Source organism: Dicentrarchus labrax, unplaced genomic scaffold (assembly GCF_905237075.1).
Source record: "Dicentrarchus labrax unplaced genomic scaffold, dlabrax2021, whole genome shotgun sequence".
Classification (NCBI taxonomy): Eukaryota; Metazoa; Chordata; class Actinopteri; family Moronidae; genus Dicentrarchus; species Dicentrarchus labrax.
In genome coordinates this window covers 18,876,327-18,893,025 of record NW_026136718.1, presented here as the reverse complement: position 1 = coordinate 18,893,025, position 16,699 = coordinate 18,876,327, and the positions used below count along the sequence as shown (strand labels likewise).

The following is a 16,699-nucleotide window of genomic DNA, read 5'->3' as shown; positions in this document are numbered from 1 at the left end:
GGGCCAGGCGTGACTGACGCCCCCGGCAGCCAATGAGAGAGCGCCGTTCGCCTTAAGGTCTGCCTCTTCGTGCTTTCAGTTTGCTGTTTTTGACGTTGATAGCTGCGATATCAATGAGCGTAATTTAATGCAGAAATTGATAGTTCTTCTGTAATTGTTTACAAGACTTGATTCTGACATGAATTAACTATTTTGGTTATGAACAATCAACCATTTCAACCATTTTTTCCTTCTCAAAACAGATTTTACAATAAAATGTATGTATAAGTATCTATATCTAAGAAATATTTTTAATAAAAAAATATTTTATAGAAAATATAAAAATAAAATCTCCAGAATATGGTGCTCTGAAAACTGATGGAGCTTTAAGGCAAAGTTTATTATTCTTTGGACCCTTCATTTTAATTATTTACTACTCTTTCTAGTATTACTTTTATTATGTGGGCTCCATACCAAAAGAGCCTTATATTTCTATATGTTATGGGCTTTTAAGTATATTAATTAACGGCACATTATACTGTAGGAATAACAATAAAGTTTTGCCTCATCAGGAGCAAATAAATGATGATATGGGATAGAATAAGCCCTTTTTTCCCTTACATAAGAAATTAACATGTACAGAAGCAAATATGCAGGCCCTACAATACATAGCGAATCAATAAAAGCGTAAAGATAAATGGGTTCCTCTGAAGAGATCATTGTTGGAGTTTAATAAACTTTTAAACGGTGCTTGAGTATGGAAGAGCTTTAACATACATATTGAAACAAATTTTTTCTAGTATCCATAACATTTCTAGAGTTTATATTTTGTATTTCTTTAAATAAGTGCATGAACAAATACTTTTCCTGTTTGATTTGCTATTAAATATCGCCTTTAAAGCCCTTAAATATGAGGTCACCACAGTTCCACCTTAAAAATATGGACTGCAACTACAGGGGGATCTCCCTCTCTCACTCTCTCTCTCTCCCTCTCTCTCCCTCCAGTGGTGAAACTCTTTAGTAAATCTATGGCGTGTGTGTGTATGTGTGTGTTCAGCAAGTTGTTGTGTTGTTCAGCGGGTGGGTGACATGGTTAAGAGCCCCGGTCGCAGGCTGCACTGTCTCAGCCGGTGTTAATGTTTCCCAGCCGACAGTCTTTACCACGTGAAGGACTTTATCTCCACTTCCCCAGCAGTGACTTTTAAAATCAGGTGAGTCTTTTTCCAGTTTAATTTGCTCTCAGTGTGAAATACATGGCCGTGTTTACCAGTGACGGCTTTATTTTTTTGTGCGTATGCTTTGGCAACAGAAGTTTAATAGTGAATGTCTCATTTTTTTAAAGTCAATTTAAAGGTCACCGCAGCTCCTGTCATCGATAACAGGAAAGACAGGTGTCCCACTGGAGCAAAAGTTATGGGCAAACACTTGTATCCCAACAAATAGTTTCCATGAGTAACCCATTTAGCGGCATGCCTTAAAATAGTTTGCATGTGTCTTGAAATAGTTTCTGTCTCAGCATGATTAAAACCGCTCTAAAAAGACAGGACCCAGCCTGCACTTACAAAGGTTGTATGTATAATTGCATTCATTGATAGTGTAGAAGCTGCACCATCAAATACTTGATTACATAAATAGGCGTTTCAGGTTTTTCCTGATCCTCCAGTGGTGTTTGGGGGGGTGTGATAAATGTTGGGCAATTTCTCACAAACTTGAGTTGCAGATTATTTAAAGCGTCTTAGGTTGCAACACAAATGATGATGAATGCATTTTTCATGTTCAGTAGGGGAGCAAAATCAAGGCATATTAAGCGATTAGAAATGTCTGTGTTTTGTTAGTGGTGCTTCTGACTCAACACTTAAATTACTGTTAGATGTGGGTGTAAACACCTGTGTGGCAGCCCCTTTAAACTCAAAATTGATTGTTTGTCAGCTGAATCAACTCTCCATCACAACTGAAATTATTGTTTTCATTGCTTTTTTTTTTTTTTTAAAGATTATATTGTGTTTTAAGGGACCAAAATGTATAAATAACAAATAAAGTGTGCTTTTCTTAACCATAATTAAAATAGAAGACTGGTGCTCGCTCCAAGAAGTACTTTTACTATCTGGGTTACAGAATGTTTTTACATCCGGACATGGTCCACGTTTGGTGCAGAAAGGGCCCCTGTTTAACTCCTTTTACAACTGATTCGTCCATTTTTTTGATTTCGCTGTATGAAGTGATGCAACTTCCAATCATATGTTTTGTGGTGATGTGGCTGTAATCATTATATTTTTCTTTCAGTACGTGAGTCCAAATCCAAGTGGACAGTGTCCTGGTTCCTGTGTTTCCCATCTTTGTAGTTGTGAGCTATGACGTCAGAGGGGAAACATGCAGACACTGTGCTGGACCCTCTGTTCATTGAGGAGAGTGAGGAAGGGTACAGAAACCCCACTGAAGTGAAGATGAGCCAGATCGTGCTGCCATGCCATGCCAACCACTGTGGAGAGCTGAGTGTCGGGCAGCTGCTGAAATGGATGGACTCCACAGCCTGCTTGTCTGGTAGGAAAACTGCTCACTTTTACAATATGAGCTAAATGAATAACAAGTGTTACGTTGAAACTCTCAGTAGTTTTCTTACGTCTCAGCTTCACAGCATGTAACAGCTCACCAGGAGATTATAAAGCCTTAAACATTCTCAAGCATCTGCAACTCTGAGGATGCACCATGGTTATCCAAGAATATCCCATTGCTGAAATATTCTAGCAAGAAGTAGTGAACTGACATTTAAAATTATATCCTGATGATTTTTTTTTTTTACATACCTAAACTAAGCTAGGTAGATAAACCAATGTGTGTTTGTGTTAAACATACATGATTGAAAAAATGCATTCATGTAACACTTGTAGTATTATTTATTTATGTTTTATTTAATAGGGACTGATACAGACGGACTGAAAACAGTCCGATGCTAACATGTATCACCCTAGAAGGGCCTTTGTGAAAATATTAAGACAGTAAGTTAAAAAGAGGGTACAGGATACAATGAATAAAACACATTTCAATACACATTTAAAAACTATACATGAGTACAGATTTGTTGGATTTGGTAGCTTTCGTCTTAAAAGTGGTGAAGTTAGTTGCAAATTTCAAGTGATCGGGTTGCGAGTTCCAGGACTTTGCTTCTCTCACAGAAAAAGCTGTCTGAGCAAAAAATGGTCGACAGAATGGAAGTTTGCAATTGCCACTTGAAGCTGGAGGTGGATCTCTGGTGGATCTCTGGTGGATCTGCTGCCGCTCTGTAGTCTCTTGATGTATTTGCAGAAAGGCTGAGGAGTAAGTCTGTGTAAACATGTTAAAAACCAGCTTTACATAAATAAAATGCACATATTTCTTACCTTTTTTATTTGTTTTTTGTCCAAGATTTTCAAGGCCCACTTATAAAGACACTATGGGTTTAATTACAGACTGGTTGACCTGAGGCCAGGTAGTTAAAAGTTGAGTGTGTTACATTTAGGAGGATCTATAGGCAGATATGGAATATAATGTATTTATAGGTATTTTTTCATTAGTGGATAATCATCTGAAAATACAATTATTGTGTTTTTTGTTACCTTAGAATGAGACATTTATAACTACAGATGCAGCCAGTCGCCACGTTAGACCTCCAGCACAGAACAGACAAACTGATCACTGGCTCTAGATTGAGGCATTTGTGTTTTTCGTGCATTTTACAGCCACTTTAGTTTCTTCCTCACACTTGGAAAGGGATGGTGAAGCAAATTAGTTGCAATCTTCAACTACAGTGCTAGAGCCACTAAATCCTACACAGTTTTATATATTCTGTATTAATGTATATGTAGTAGGATTTTCTGGAAAATAAATAGTGAAACTGTTTAAGGTAAAATGTGCTTTTACTTTTATTTTAACCCCTTTGTTCAGCAATTCATTGATTCAGAGTGGTTCAAAATCACTCTCTCTCACAAGCAATAGATAACACTTTATGCATTTAAATTTGAAACTACCTTTCGGTGTGATAGATCAGAGGTTCCCAAATGTTTTCTTTCTTCATTTTTCTTTTTCTTTTTTTTAACCAGATTGTGCATTTACAGAGTGTCGCCACTCCAGAACAATATACAATGTCAATATAAGAGAGAAAAGAAAGGAAAAATACAATCGAACAAACAATATATTATAAAAACAACAAACAAACAGACAAACAATCCAGAAATGGCCCAAACTTTTTCATGAGATGCACATTAGACCACAGAACCCCAATTTGAGAGGATTTTGTTTTAAGGAATCCCCTAAGAGTAATGGTTTTATTTTTTAGGTCTGAAGATGATGATGTCTTCGCAGTCAATCAGTGACCCAGTTCACAGATGTGATTTTGTGCTGCACTACCTAAATATTTGCATATCTCTTCTCTCCCAGCCGAGAGACATGCAGGTTGTTCCTGTATCACTGCATCTGTGGACGACATCCATTTTGAACACACCATAGGGTAAGGTATTAACCTTAATGCTGCTCTACCGTGGTGTATCTCCAACTCATTCCTGACACTAACTGAACATTACGTCTCATAGTTAAGAGGTTCACAATGTGTTGATACTATAATCACTGCTCCATGTTGATAGTAAAGAGAAGCATCTGTGTCTGTCTACTCCAGGGTTGGAAAGGTTGTAAACATCATAGCAAAGGTCAACAGAGCCTTCACGTCCAGTATGGAGGTTGGTGGACATTGTTTTTGATTTCAGCATGTGAGCATTCATTTTATTTCATAAGTAATTAAATAAATGTGGCGATTCTCTTTCAGGTGGGTATATTGGTCACTTGTGAGGACCTTTACACTGACAGGCAGTGGAAGGTTTGCCATGCCTTTGCTACTTTTGTGGCCAGACGAACTGAAGCTGGGAAGGTAAGGGGCAATAACCAAAATATGAACACAAAACCATTTAACTAAAGCTGGTTCAACATCCTCTGGTTCTGTGTGTGTTTTGTGTGCACAGGTACAGCTGAAGCAGGTGATTCCTCACACACAAATGGAGCAGATGGAGTACAGCCTGGCAGCAGAGCGGAGGAGGATGAGGCTCATCCACGCTGAGATCATTACAGACCTACTGAGCAGCAGCACAGCTCAACTGAGTACAGGCAGTAGACATAGGGCTTTATAACACAGCACTTGGCACCATTTGGAGTCTGATTGACTAAAGCTCCTTGTTTGTGCGCTCTCACCAGGAGAATGCCAGGAGTATCAGGATGCTGTGCCAGCCGAGCGGACACGAGTGGAGAGCGTGGAGCTGGTGCTACCGCCACATGCCAACCATCAAGTCAGCACCTTTGGGGGTCAGATCATGGCCTGGATGGAGAATGTGGCTACAATTGCAGCAAGGTGTGGACGTAGTTTTTCTGTTTGTCATTGTTATTATATATTTTTTTTTGTTAAACTAGCTTAAAATAAATGTAAAGAAATATTGAAATATGAAGCTACAGCCAGCAGTCAGTTAGCTTAGCATAACAAGTGAATACAGGAGGAAGGGCTAGCCTAGTACCAGCACTTCTGAAGTTCACTAATTAAAACACTATATCTAATTGGTTTAATATGACAAGTTGTGGTTTTATACGGAGTGGTGCAGGACTATTTCTTGGCTGAGGTTGCCAGTAAACCACCTGAGACTCAAATCACTGCACCCGGCCACAATATAGTCCTACAGAAAAACCCCTCATAAATCCACAAAATAGTCTATTTTACACTCCAGTATTTGTATGGATTAAACAAACAAGATAAAACCTGGTAATCGCTGATGGGTTTTGTTACCCTGTTTCTCCCTGTTTGTAGTCTTTATGCCAGGCTAAGATAACAGGCTCTGGCAGTAGCTTCATAAATAATCAGCAGATATAAGAGTGATCTTCTCATAACTCTCAGCAAGAAAACAAATAAACATGTTCCTAGTAACTCCTAATAATTCCTAATTTGCCAAGATGTTATTTGTAATGAGGCTAATGGTTAAAAAACATCAACACTTAAGAGAAACTACAAACACTTTGCTCTTTCTTCTTCATATTTTGATCTAGTCGCTTGTGCAACGCTCACCCAACCCTGAGGAGCATAGACATGTTCCATTTCCGTGGCCCATCTCATATTGGTGACCGACTAGTGCTGAAAGCCATTGTTAACAATTCCTTCAAGCACAGGTGAGTACTACCCATAATGAGGATTTCTTATCGCACAAGGGACAAACAACTCTCAACTCATCTAATAAATGTATGCAATGTATCGTTAACATTTACAGTCTAAGTGTGTTTACATTATACGTCTGTGTGAATGCATATCTTTTGTGAACCCACGCGCCTGCGTACATGGTATGCTGTAGCATGGAGGTGGGAGTGTGTGCTGAGGCCTACCAGGGTGGAGAACCTCTGCGCCATATAAATAGTGCTTTTATGACCTTTGAGGTGCTGGACAGTGACAGGAAACCAAGCACGCTTCCACGGATACGACCTGAGCCTGTGGTGAGTTTTTTTAGGGGTCCTGTCAGTGCCTGGGAGCCCATAATATACATATAAGTATGGAGCCAAAAAAAGCTAAATGAGCATCCTTTTGTGAGAATTTCAGCATTGGGTTTTACCATGTTTTACAGGATGGAAAAAGACGTTATCAAGAAGCTATTGCCAGAAAGAAGATTCGCCTGGATAGGTTAGTATCTCCCTGTGAACTGTCAGGTTTTGTTCTTTGTACAGCCTGCTGATAAATCTATAGAGTGCTGACATGGTTTGTTGCAGATCTGTATGTTGTCTGTGAAAAAAGTTAGCTAGTTAGTTAACACTGTTATCTGCTTACTTTCCTATTTATTACATAAGGAAACGTATGTTTTGAGCCAAAAGTAGCTACAGAGGAATCAGGTTTTTTTGTCACTGAAGAAATTATACTAATAGTCCACCACAAACCAACATTGTATGCAAGATGGATTCTCATTAACCATGACAAAACCAACAAATACATTGGAGAAAAAAAACAAATTATAGTACATGATGCAGTATAAAGCACTGGGAGTCATCATTGCTTAGTTTGTCTATTGTTTACAATTCTCTGCAGCAGCACATGACTTGGCAGAGCAGCATATCACAGCTGAGCAGACTTTGGTGCAGAGTCTGTCAAGCATAATAAGTTCATTGTTCAACTGTAAAATACCCAGCCTCCAGTATAATCTTCACTCCACTGTTTGATAACCAAATGTGTTGTATCATTGCTAGAATGAAAAAAGGTTCATATCGGTCAAATCTTTCTTTTGTCCCTGAATGTAAATCATTGTGCCCTACCTGTTTACAGGAAATACATTATCTCCTGCAAGCAAACTGAAGTGCCTCTGTCTGTTCCCTGGGATCCAAGTAACCAGGTATTGCAATTTCTGGCAAACAGAGGCACACATGCTTAGGAAGGCTTATTAGATATTGTCACTGTGGTCAAGAGTTCAGACGTCCCTTTGTTTTTCAGATGTACCTGAGCTACAATAATGTATCAGCACTGAAACTAATGGATACCAGAAACAACTGGGTATTAACTTCTGAGAAAAACAAGGTCAGTATTGTTTGTATTAGCATCCAGGATATAGCTTGTTAAATAGTTACAGCTGTTGTGATTGCACCGTACATTTGGATCCGTATTATATTGAAGAAGCTGCACAGTCACAGTGGCTGTCCTGGAAGTAGGACCATACTGCTTTAATTAAATGGTGGAATAATGCAGAACAAGTCTGAAAACTTTGTCTAAAGTAATTTTCAGAGATTGAGAGAACAAGCTCAGACTAAAGTCAATCCTCAAAATATTTAATATATGTAGAATCTCTCATGCACCCACCAATCAGCGTGACAGCTGTCAAACTGTGTGCGTATTAAAATAACTGGAACAAAACCTGTTTATACATGTAGAGCCCACTTCCTCTTTGTGGATGTGCTCCATTCTTAGGTCAGGCTGTACACACTGGAGGAAAATCACGTGCTGTGTTTCAAGGTGGAGATGCACGTCGGCGTACCAGCAGAGCAAACGTTCCACCTACTGTCAGACCTGAGGAGGAGAAAGGAGTGGGACCAGCACTATGAGTCAGTAACGTCTACATTTTTGGCATTTAGCATAAGAGTAAGCTTAAAGGATAATTCGGATGTTGTTCTATATTTTTGTCAGAAAATCACATAAAAACACCAAAACAGTGTTTTTGTCTGTCTCTCAATACTTTAGGTCTTTGGTGCTCAGCCCCAAGCCAGTTTGTTTCTATAGAAGATGTAAATCTTTAAATATGCAGTTTTATTTTTTAAAAAGGCTCAGTAATTTCATAAAACAGCAGGGCATTGTAGTTTTTAGCAAATGCCACAGGAATTAATGGTAATAGAGTGTTTCTTAGGGGACTCTTCTCAGCTAGTAATACACATTTGGTGCTTTAGTGAGTATTTACAGCTACAGGAAGGTGTATGTGGGATGCACTCAAAATAAACTACAGTGCCTATATTCATGGTAATGAAGCAACATGTTACCCAGTGCAACAGTGGTGCTTGTTATTTTTGAACAATGGACGTCTATGGCACAGAGGTATAAGGATACATTAATTGTTGGTTTTGGTCTTTTCATGCGATTTGTTGACAACAGGAGAAATGTGGAATATCACCAGCTTTATCCTTTAAATTCCTCAGTTGTATTATATTATTACAGCAACCAACAAAACAAACATACGGGGAAAGTTCTGCATGACATATGTTGGCACATATTAATACAGTACAAAATGAGTAACAAATAAAATAATCAAAAGGTTCCAGTTATTTGTCTTAATTTATTGTGAGAAATACAGTTTATTTAACTCTTTAACATCTGCATTGTATCACATGCTTATTGCTTTGTGGCCACTGCAGGGAATGTGAAGTGATCAACCAAGCGGATGAGGAAGACACACTTTATCGCGTAGCCACACCGTCGGTCAGTAAAAGGGGCAAAGGCAAGGACTTTATCTTGCTGGCATCTAGGAGGAAGCCATGTGATGCCAGGTGTGGTAACATAATAAACTTTTTCACCTTTTGTTTCTCGATTTCCTATTACACCTTTATATTATATTTCTATGCAACCAATTATTGCATTACTGCCACTAACACTTGCTCTTTCATAAAGTCTCATGATGCCCTCCTCTTCTGTCCCTCTCAGGGACCCATATCTGATAGCTCTGCGTTCTGTCACTTTGCCCACTCACCCTCCCACTGAGGACTACACCAGGGGAGAGGTGCTCTGTGCTGGCTTCACAATCTGGGAAGAGTCCAGTACTGTCACCAAGGTTGGCCAAATGAGAGGGACACGCAGTTCAGCATTCACGCTTTCTATGAGGACATTGCTGCAGCCTAACGCTTCACAACTTTAAAACTAAAGCAAAAGTAGTTACAAGACGTGATGTGTTTTGTTTCAGATCACCTATTACAACCAGGCCACACCGGGTGTCCTCCCCTACATCTCCACAGACATCGCTGGCCTCTCCTCCAGCTTTTACAGCGCTTTCTCTGCCTGTAGCGACTTCCTGGAGGCCAACAAGGACAGCCTGGCTGCTCTGCCACCCTCTGCAATGAGACATAACAGTGGCGCCATGGTCTCCCCACAAGAGGAGCAGTGGCATCAGTAGGAGGGATTAGGATAATCTCTCTGTCTTGATTCCATGGCACTTCTGTTGTGGAGGTGCTGTGCTCTTGAAGAAGTATCCCACCCGGAGATTGCAGACGTCTTTTCAATGGATTTGTGGTTGTTTTTTTTCTTTAAACCTCAGTTTGCACTGGGTGACTTTGTTTATTCTGTAAATGAGAGAGAGAGAGAGAGAGAGAGAGAGAGAGCGAGAGAGAGAAAGGATAAAGAAATGCACTGTATAGGTTTTTGTAAGAATTTGCTACATGTTTTCAGCAAGATTAATAGGTATGAAGCAAGAGTCTCTCATATGTTAAGCCTCTTAGGCTATAGTATGGAAAACTTCCTGTGCAATTTTATTTATAGATCAATTAATTTTAGTACATATTCTTAAGTATTTAACAGAAATCTATTATGTTGAGAAAGCAATATTTTAAATGGTATTGCCAGTCTTTACAGAAACTAACATGAGGATAAAATTAGTCTAAGCTGGGATGTTTGAAACAGCTTTTTTTTTTATATAGTATATTTTCTACCTCCTAAATAAAGTTTTTAAACTATTTGATTAAGACTTAAGCCAATTGTACATTTAGTATGTCATGATGCTGTTTTTATTGTGAGACAATGATTATACAGGACAACTCTTGCACTGATCGTATAACATGTTGACACTCGACGGCCAAGCTGTTTTCTTGATTAAACTGAAACAATAAACACAATAGACCAGTGGATTATGTTCATTTTAGCTGTTGTGTTGGTGTTCACCTCCCTCACCCTGCATTCCTGACATTCCTTAACCATTTTTCATGAAGAAAAAAGAAAGGAAAAACACAGCTTGCAGTTGTATCCCACTGTAACTTGTGATTTTAGTGTTGTGCTGGCTGCCTCTGACTGGGGTTTAAAGGAGTTCGTAGCTCTGTCTGCTTTCCAGGTATTGTGCTTGTTCCATGGTCATCCTGTTGTACTCACACTGCTTCCCGGACAGCCAAACACGAATAACAGCAGCATCTGTAATGAAAAAATATAGTGTATGTGATCGTCAGTACAGTGTGAAATTTCAGGTAAAACAATGAAATACTGTCAGGTACAGGCCAGTCGGTAATCCTGTGAAATAAATCTGTCCAAAGCATCCCTGGATGACTGGATTACGTGTCTTGGCCTGCGGCTGGACGCCCGTTGCCAGTTCACACCACTCTGCAGGTCACTGAACAGCGTCTGATTTGTGCTATTCTTGTGAAAAGCCTCGATCAGTGCCCACTCCCAAGCCTTCCTCTTTCACCTCTGTTTTAAAAATGCAGCATACTTCTGCCCGGCGTCCTGCAACTACTGCCTCTGCCAAAGTGCTTTGTGAACGATCTCAACAATCCAGCTCCATAGGCTGGTTTACCAACTTCTTCTGCTCAAAGTCTGCCTGCAAACTGTTGGCTGTCATCTGGAAGGCAGCCTTGTTGACAGAGCTCTGAGAGCTTCAGTAGAAACTGCTTATCCTTATCTTTGTAGTACTGGAAGGATAAATGTGGTTAAAGGTGGCAAAGTTGTTTGTTCTCAGTGCAGCAGAATTGCACAGTCTTATATAATCGCTTATTACAAAAACGTTTACAGCAAATATGAAATACTAGCAGTAAGTAGTGGATGTTGAACAAGGTCTAAAGAAAGATCTCTGATCTGTTTGGATCAGTTTCTTTTATCTTTTTTCATTTTCAAATATTTCACTTGAGGCTTGTAACCCACAGCTGAAAGCAAAGCCTATGTCGCAGACTCTAAAAGTTAAATAAAGCCCAGGCTGTTGACATTGTCTGAATTCTTCCTCCAATTTTTTAAACAAAAGAGACCCTTTTTTTTCCAATCCAGCTCGCTCCTCGAGTATCTGTTATTGTGTCTAAGTGTCTTTAACTTTCCTTTTTAGCACCACTGAGATGTCAAAGGGTTTATTTAGCAGACAACCAATCCCTGGACATTTCCACATGTTGTTGTCATGGAGATTTAAGACCCTTACATCTGCTTTTTCTTAAACCACAGCACCAGAAATGTGGTGTAAGAGAAAGAGAATACACTTTGTAACAATATACAATTTAATGTCATGCAAATAAACATGTAGCCTGAGGATGTTGTCGAGCATCTGTTGCCATGGTGACATGTGAACAGTGACAGAAAACCTTGTTAAAAATGATTATTTCTGATTATAAAAGCTAGCGTAATAGATTAATTAATTTAACAGGCTCCATTCAGGGAGTAAAGTGCACTTTTGTCATCAATTAATTATCAAAGGTTATTCAGCAGGCATTTAGCTATGTTCAGAAAAATAAATGATTTATTTTACTCATTAGTTTACATCAGGTTGTAGGTCTGTTTGTGAGGTTGTCTGCACTGCGGTAAAGTAAAACCACTAAAACACCATTAGTACTTGCAAGGGCAGTTAACAGGTCCAGAGCCACTATTGAAGATATCATGGTCATGTACTTCATTATTGTGTCTGGGAATTTGGAGTTTCATGGACCTGTCAATTATGATGATCATCCTTGTCTGGTTTTATTTTTCTTTTGTAAAGCACTTTGTAACATTGTTCAGAAATGTGGCATAAAAATAAATATATTCTTATAATTGGGATAAAAGGTTGATTCTCAATACATCTAAATTAGACTAGGTTAAAGGTTAGGTTAAAAAACACAATTAAAAAGAAACATAAATAGATTACAATAAAACTGTTCATTAAATCATACTCAAAGTCCACTTAGTTTCTTTTGTCAAACTACTGTCAAGGTCAAGAATGAACTTTCATGGTGTACACACCCAAGATAAACCCACACTGGTGTATTCACTTATTTCAGCCATTCCTATACACACAACTCCCAGCATTGCTCTGCATACTTTCAGCCTGAGCAGAGGCCAGTCATCCAGTACAGTGAAAACACCTGTGTGGGTGTGCAGAGCCTTTAAATTACATTAAAACAGCAAAAGATTTTAATGTAATTTAGTATTTCTCCACCCGAATATTTATATATCCAGAGAGAGTGCAGCAAGGGCTCTTCAGAGCATCATGTGGGAAGACTAAATTGATAGAAAACATAATTAAATGAACAAATAATTTAAAAAAGAGAGGCAATTTTACATAATTTATGGAACACAGAACAAAACAATATGGAAACCAATTAATAACACAAACAAAACACTAAGATCTTTCAGGGAAATACTTTTGGAGTAATTTTCTTTCTGTGAACTGTTTCACTCACAGACAATATAACATTAATATTTACATTTTATTTTATTTTATTTATTACGTGCTTAAATATAAAAATATATATCTATGGCTGTTTTCCAACGTAAACAAAACCAAAACAAAACTGCAGGTCAACCCTGACCACGTGCTCCGTTTACTCGCCGGCAACGTAACCACGTGACAACACCCGGAAGTAGGAGACGATCTGAACTAGGTTTGCTGCACTTTAACTATTAACATAACTATAGCAATCGACATTGGAGGCGACAGCATGAGTCAGGAATACATCACAAAGTTAAAAACCGCAACAAGAGATAAACTGAGGAAATTTAACTCTCTGCGAGGTGAGTTTTATATCATATATCTATCTTATACTATATATCTGTATCTGTCTGAAGTATAGGTCAGTGAAAGCATGTGAAATATTAAGCTAAAACGTGCCTGGATTCTGTCCTCATAACTGTCTCCTTTCTGTTCATGTGAAGAGCGAGAAGTGCAGCCGGGTGAGTTCTGGGACGTGGTGGTTGTGACTGCTGTAGACTGGAGCCAGAGGGAAGCGTATGAGCTGCAGATCACACAGAAAGTTGACAGGAAAGAGCTTCCCCTTGGAATTCACTACAAGGTCTTCTCAGATCCGCCTGGGTCTAAAATAGGTGAGTGAGTCAGACAGACACTCTCCAGTTTCATTTTAACTGGGCTCTGTTTGTTGTTGAAGGGGGATCAACAAAGCACCACATTATTATAAATTATTACTAGTATGACCTTGTGTTTTCAAGGGAACGGGGGCTCCACTCTGTATGCGCTGCAGCAGCTGAATGACATCTATGGGAAGACTCTGAGCAGACTGAGAGTCATCCTCATCCATGCAGGTTGGAGATTTGAATAACCTTTTGTTGCCCTTAGATGTCTAAATAAATTACAATTATGTCTTCCACTGCTTTTCTTCCAATTCATGCTGATACGGTATTCTCAGTGATGGTATTTGTGTAATTATTGGTCGATAAAATGTCAGAAAACTGTAGTAAAAAATGCCCATTACGATTTTCCAGAAGCTGATACATCGTCTTTAAGTGACTTGTTTTGTTCACAATTATAAGCAAAACCAAAGGGATTCACTTTAATATCGTACAGGCCTAAATTAAAGGACCAGTGTGTAGGATTTAGTGGTATCTAGCGTTAAAGTTGCACATAGCAACAAACTCAATACAACTCCCCGTTCCAAGCATGTAGCAGAAACCACTGGCTGCGAAACTGAAAGCATTTTTATCTGCAGAGGGAGCGGGTCCACTACTACTACTGAGTCCAACACGTTGAACCGACATGTTTTTACAATAGTCCACAATGGACAAACCAAACAGTGGCTCTGGATGGGACCACCTTAGATTCTCCTACAGGTTTGGAACGGGAGGGTGAGGTGAAGGGGTTGTAATCTGTACCTAGATGCCACTAAATACTACACACTGGCCCTTTTAAGTGGGAGATGTTTACATTTTGGAGGCTGGAACTACAAAAGCTTTGGCATTTTTCCTTAAAAAAAACCCCAGAAACGATGAACTGATGATGAAAAGCTACAGTCAGTGAATTTCTTTGATTGATTGACTGATAGTTTCAGCACTACAGGTACTTGCTGTGATGACCTCCATCTCCCTTATGACCCTGATTACAAATAAGGGCCTGCAGAAAATAGATAGATGGATTGCATGCTTATATACTATCAAAGTAAATCCATTATTGCCCTTGAGTTATTAAGGCTATTTGCCAAAGTCAGACTCCAGACAGTATTACTGCCCTAAAAAAATAAGCAACAATACTTTACCATGATATTATGGCCTGTCTTTAAACTTTACCACCACAAAGGGCTCCGCTTGTTGACTCACACACAGTCCAAATCACAACAACACAATTACTGTTGCATCCATGTCGGCTAATTTATTTATTTATTTTTTATTATTATTATTATTATTATTATTATTATTATCATTATTATTATATTTTTCTTTTCTTGTTGCTTTTAAGCATAACAAATAAAATATGTCAACACTGCAGAGAACATTAGATTAGAAACTGCACACACACTCCCTACAAGCTTTATCCTTACTCAATTAAACTTCCACTTCCTCCCACAGCACAGCAGCATATCATCATTGTCTAATTAACCCCAACAGATTCCGATTTCAATTCCAAAAACTTATTATCTCTATTAGTATCTTCCCCACTTGTATTTCTCTTCTCATCCATCCAGGTGGGTTGAGTCAGCGTCTTCCCAGTGCCAGCGCCCTGGGGAAGATCTTCACCGCTGTGCCGCTGGGTGACCCTCTCTACCAGATGCTGGAGCTCAAACTGGCCATGTATGTGGAGTTCCCGTCCCAGATGAAGCCCGGTGTACTGGTGACCTGTGCTGATGACATAGAGCTCTACAGTATTGCAGAGGAAGAAAATGTCCGTTTTGACAAACCTGGCTTTACAGCTTTAGCACACCCCTCCTCACTGTCTATTGGGACTACCCACGGAGTGTTTGTGTTGGATTCACATGAAAAGCCTACTTACTCAGAGATGGAGAACACTTCCTGCCTGTGCTTTCTGCACAAGCCGAGCGTTGATAAGATGCGAGACAGTGGAGCTGTTTGTAGAAGACAGAGTGGTTGTTTTTCTCTTCCTGATGCTGAGTTTGTCTACACAGACAGCACCTATTACATCGACTTTGATACCGCAAAGTCTCTTCTTAACCTGCTGAGAGAGTTGGGCCCCTTGGACTGTGAGATAGACGCATACGGGGACTTCCTCCAAGCACTGGGTTCTAAAGCCACGATAGATTACACCAACAACACCGCAAATGTCACCAAAGAGGAGAGCAGTCTGGTGCAAATCCGCCAAAAGATCTTCCATCTTCTAAAAGGGACTCCCTTGAATGTCATTCTCCTGAACAACTCCAAGTTTTATCACATTGGAACCACATCAGAATACCTCTTTCACCTCACTGAGGATGTGGCGCTGCACAGGGAGCTTGGTCTCCTGTCATCTGCCTTCAGTGTACATATGAATGAAAACTCAGACGACTCCCCGGGATACTGCGTTATGTACAGCGTCCTCGATTCCAGTTGCACTGTGGGAGCTCGATCAGTGGTGGAGTACTCCAGACTGGGAGCAGGAGTTTCTGTAGGTCGGGGCTCCATCGTCAGCGGCTGCCGGGTCAGCGCAGCCCTCTCTGTGCCTGATGGAGTCTTCATGCACTCACTGTGTGTGAATCACAAGCACCAAACCAGGTTTGTGACTGTCGTGTTTGGGATTAATGACAACTTAAAGCACAGTGTGGAAGCCCCTGCGTACATGGAAGAGCTGAAGCTTTTTGGTTTCAGCCTGGCAGAGTGTTTGTCCCACTGGGGGCTGAAAAATGAAGTCCTGAGGTTCTCGGGCGATGCGTCCAGCTGTAGTTTGTGGAAGGCTTGTTTGTTTCCTGTTTGCTCTGATCCACAAAGCTCATTCTCAGTGTCTCTGGAAATGCTGCAGGCCGTCCTGAGTGGGTCCACATTCACCTTACCTAAAGACACAGAGCTGATGTCCATGCAAGAGTGCTTACAGTGTAAGAACCTGGAGGAGATGTTGAAGTTCAGGAAGGGACTATATGAAGACATCACACGGAGAAAATCGAACAATTGAGATCATGCAAGCAGTTTTATGCTGTTAAAGTAAGAAATCAAATACATTGTGCTATAAATCATCAATATATTGTATGATCATTTTTCAACCATCAGGACTATTAGCTTTTGTCAGCAATATGAAGATCTGATATGGATTTTGTCATCTGATTCATTGTGGTATAATGTTTCATAAAGTTCATTCTTAATTTTTTAAAAATGTTTTTGTACATTTTTTGT

General features: G+C 39.6%; 2 protein-coding genes across 3 annotated transcripts; both read left to right on the top strand.

Annotated features, from left to right (window-relative positions):
- Positions 1–388: 388 nt before the first annotated feature.
- Positions 389–10,336, top strand: acot11b (acyl-CoA thioesterase 11b). Its single transcript, XM_051378034.1, has 16 exons — positions 389–1,190; positions 2,263–2,520; positions 4,393–4,462; positions 4,628–4,688; positions 4,775–4,876; positions 4,968–5,103; positions 5,197–5,350; positions 6,034–6,153; positions 6,333–6,471; positions 6,600–6,655; positions 7,289–7,355; positions 7,454–7,537; positions 7,925–8,058; positions 8,860–8,991; positions 9,146–9,272; positions 9,402–10,336. Exons 2-16 carry the CDS (start codon positions 2,331–2,333, stop codon positions 9,609–9,611), a joined length of 1,782 nt encoding a protein of 593 aa, XP_051233994.1. The 5' UTR covers positions 389–1,190; positions 2,263–2,330; the 3' UTR covers positions 9,612–10,336.
- A 2,662-nt stretch (positions 10,337–12,998) lies between these two features.
- fpgt (fucose-1-phosphate guanylyltransferase) lies at positions 12,999–16,679 on the top strand. Of its 2 annotated transcripts, XM_051378035.1 has the most exons (4): positions 12,999–13,168; positions 13,310–13,477; positions 13,601–13,693; positions 15,067–16,679. In XM_051378035.1, the coding sequence occupies exons 1-4, from the start codon at positions 13,096–13,098 to the stop codon at positions 16,479–16,481; spliced, it is 1,749 nt and encodes a 582-aa protein (XP_051233995.1). In that variant the 5' UTR covers positions 12,999–13,095; the 3' UTR covers positions 16,482–16,679. The 2 variants fall into 2 exon arrangements, with proteins under 2 accessions (XP_051233995.1, XP_051233997.1); XM_051378037.1 differs by lacking the exon at positions 12,999–13,168 and having other exon boundaries at positions 13,391–13,477; positions 13,581–13,693.
- Positions 16,680–16,699: the final 20 nt, after the last annotated feature.

Coding starts and splice junctions, on each gene's coding strand:
- acot11b (XM_051378034.1), top strand. CDS start 2,331: ATGACGTCAGAGGGGAAACATGCAGACACTGTGCTGGACCCTCTGTTC. Junction 2,521..4,392: donor CTCCACAGCCTGCTTGTCTG/GTAGGAAAACTG, acceptor CTTCTCTCCCAG/CCGAGAGACATGCAGGTTGT. Junction 8,992..9,145: donor AGGAAGCCATGTGATGCCAG/GTGTGGTAACAT, acceptor TGTCCCTCTCAG/GGACCCATATCTGATAGCTC.
- fpgt (XM_051378035.1), top strand. CDS start 13,096: ATGAGTCAGGAATACATCACAAAGTTAAAAACCGCAACAAGAGATAAA. Junction 13,478..13,600: donor TCCGCCTGGGTCTAAAATAG/GTGAGTGAGTCA, acceptor TGTGTTTTCAAG/GGAACGGGGGCTCCACTCTG. Junction 13,694..15,066: donor AGTCATCCTCATCCATGCAG/GTTGGAGATTTG, acceptor TCATCCATCCAG/GTGGGTTGAGTCAGCGTCTT.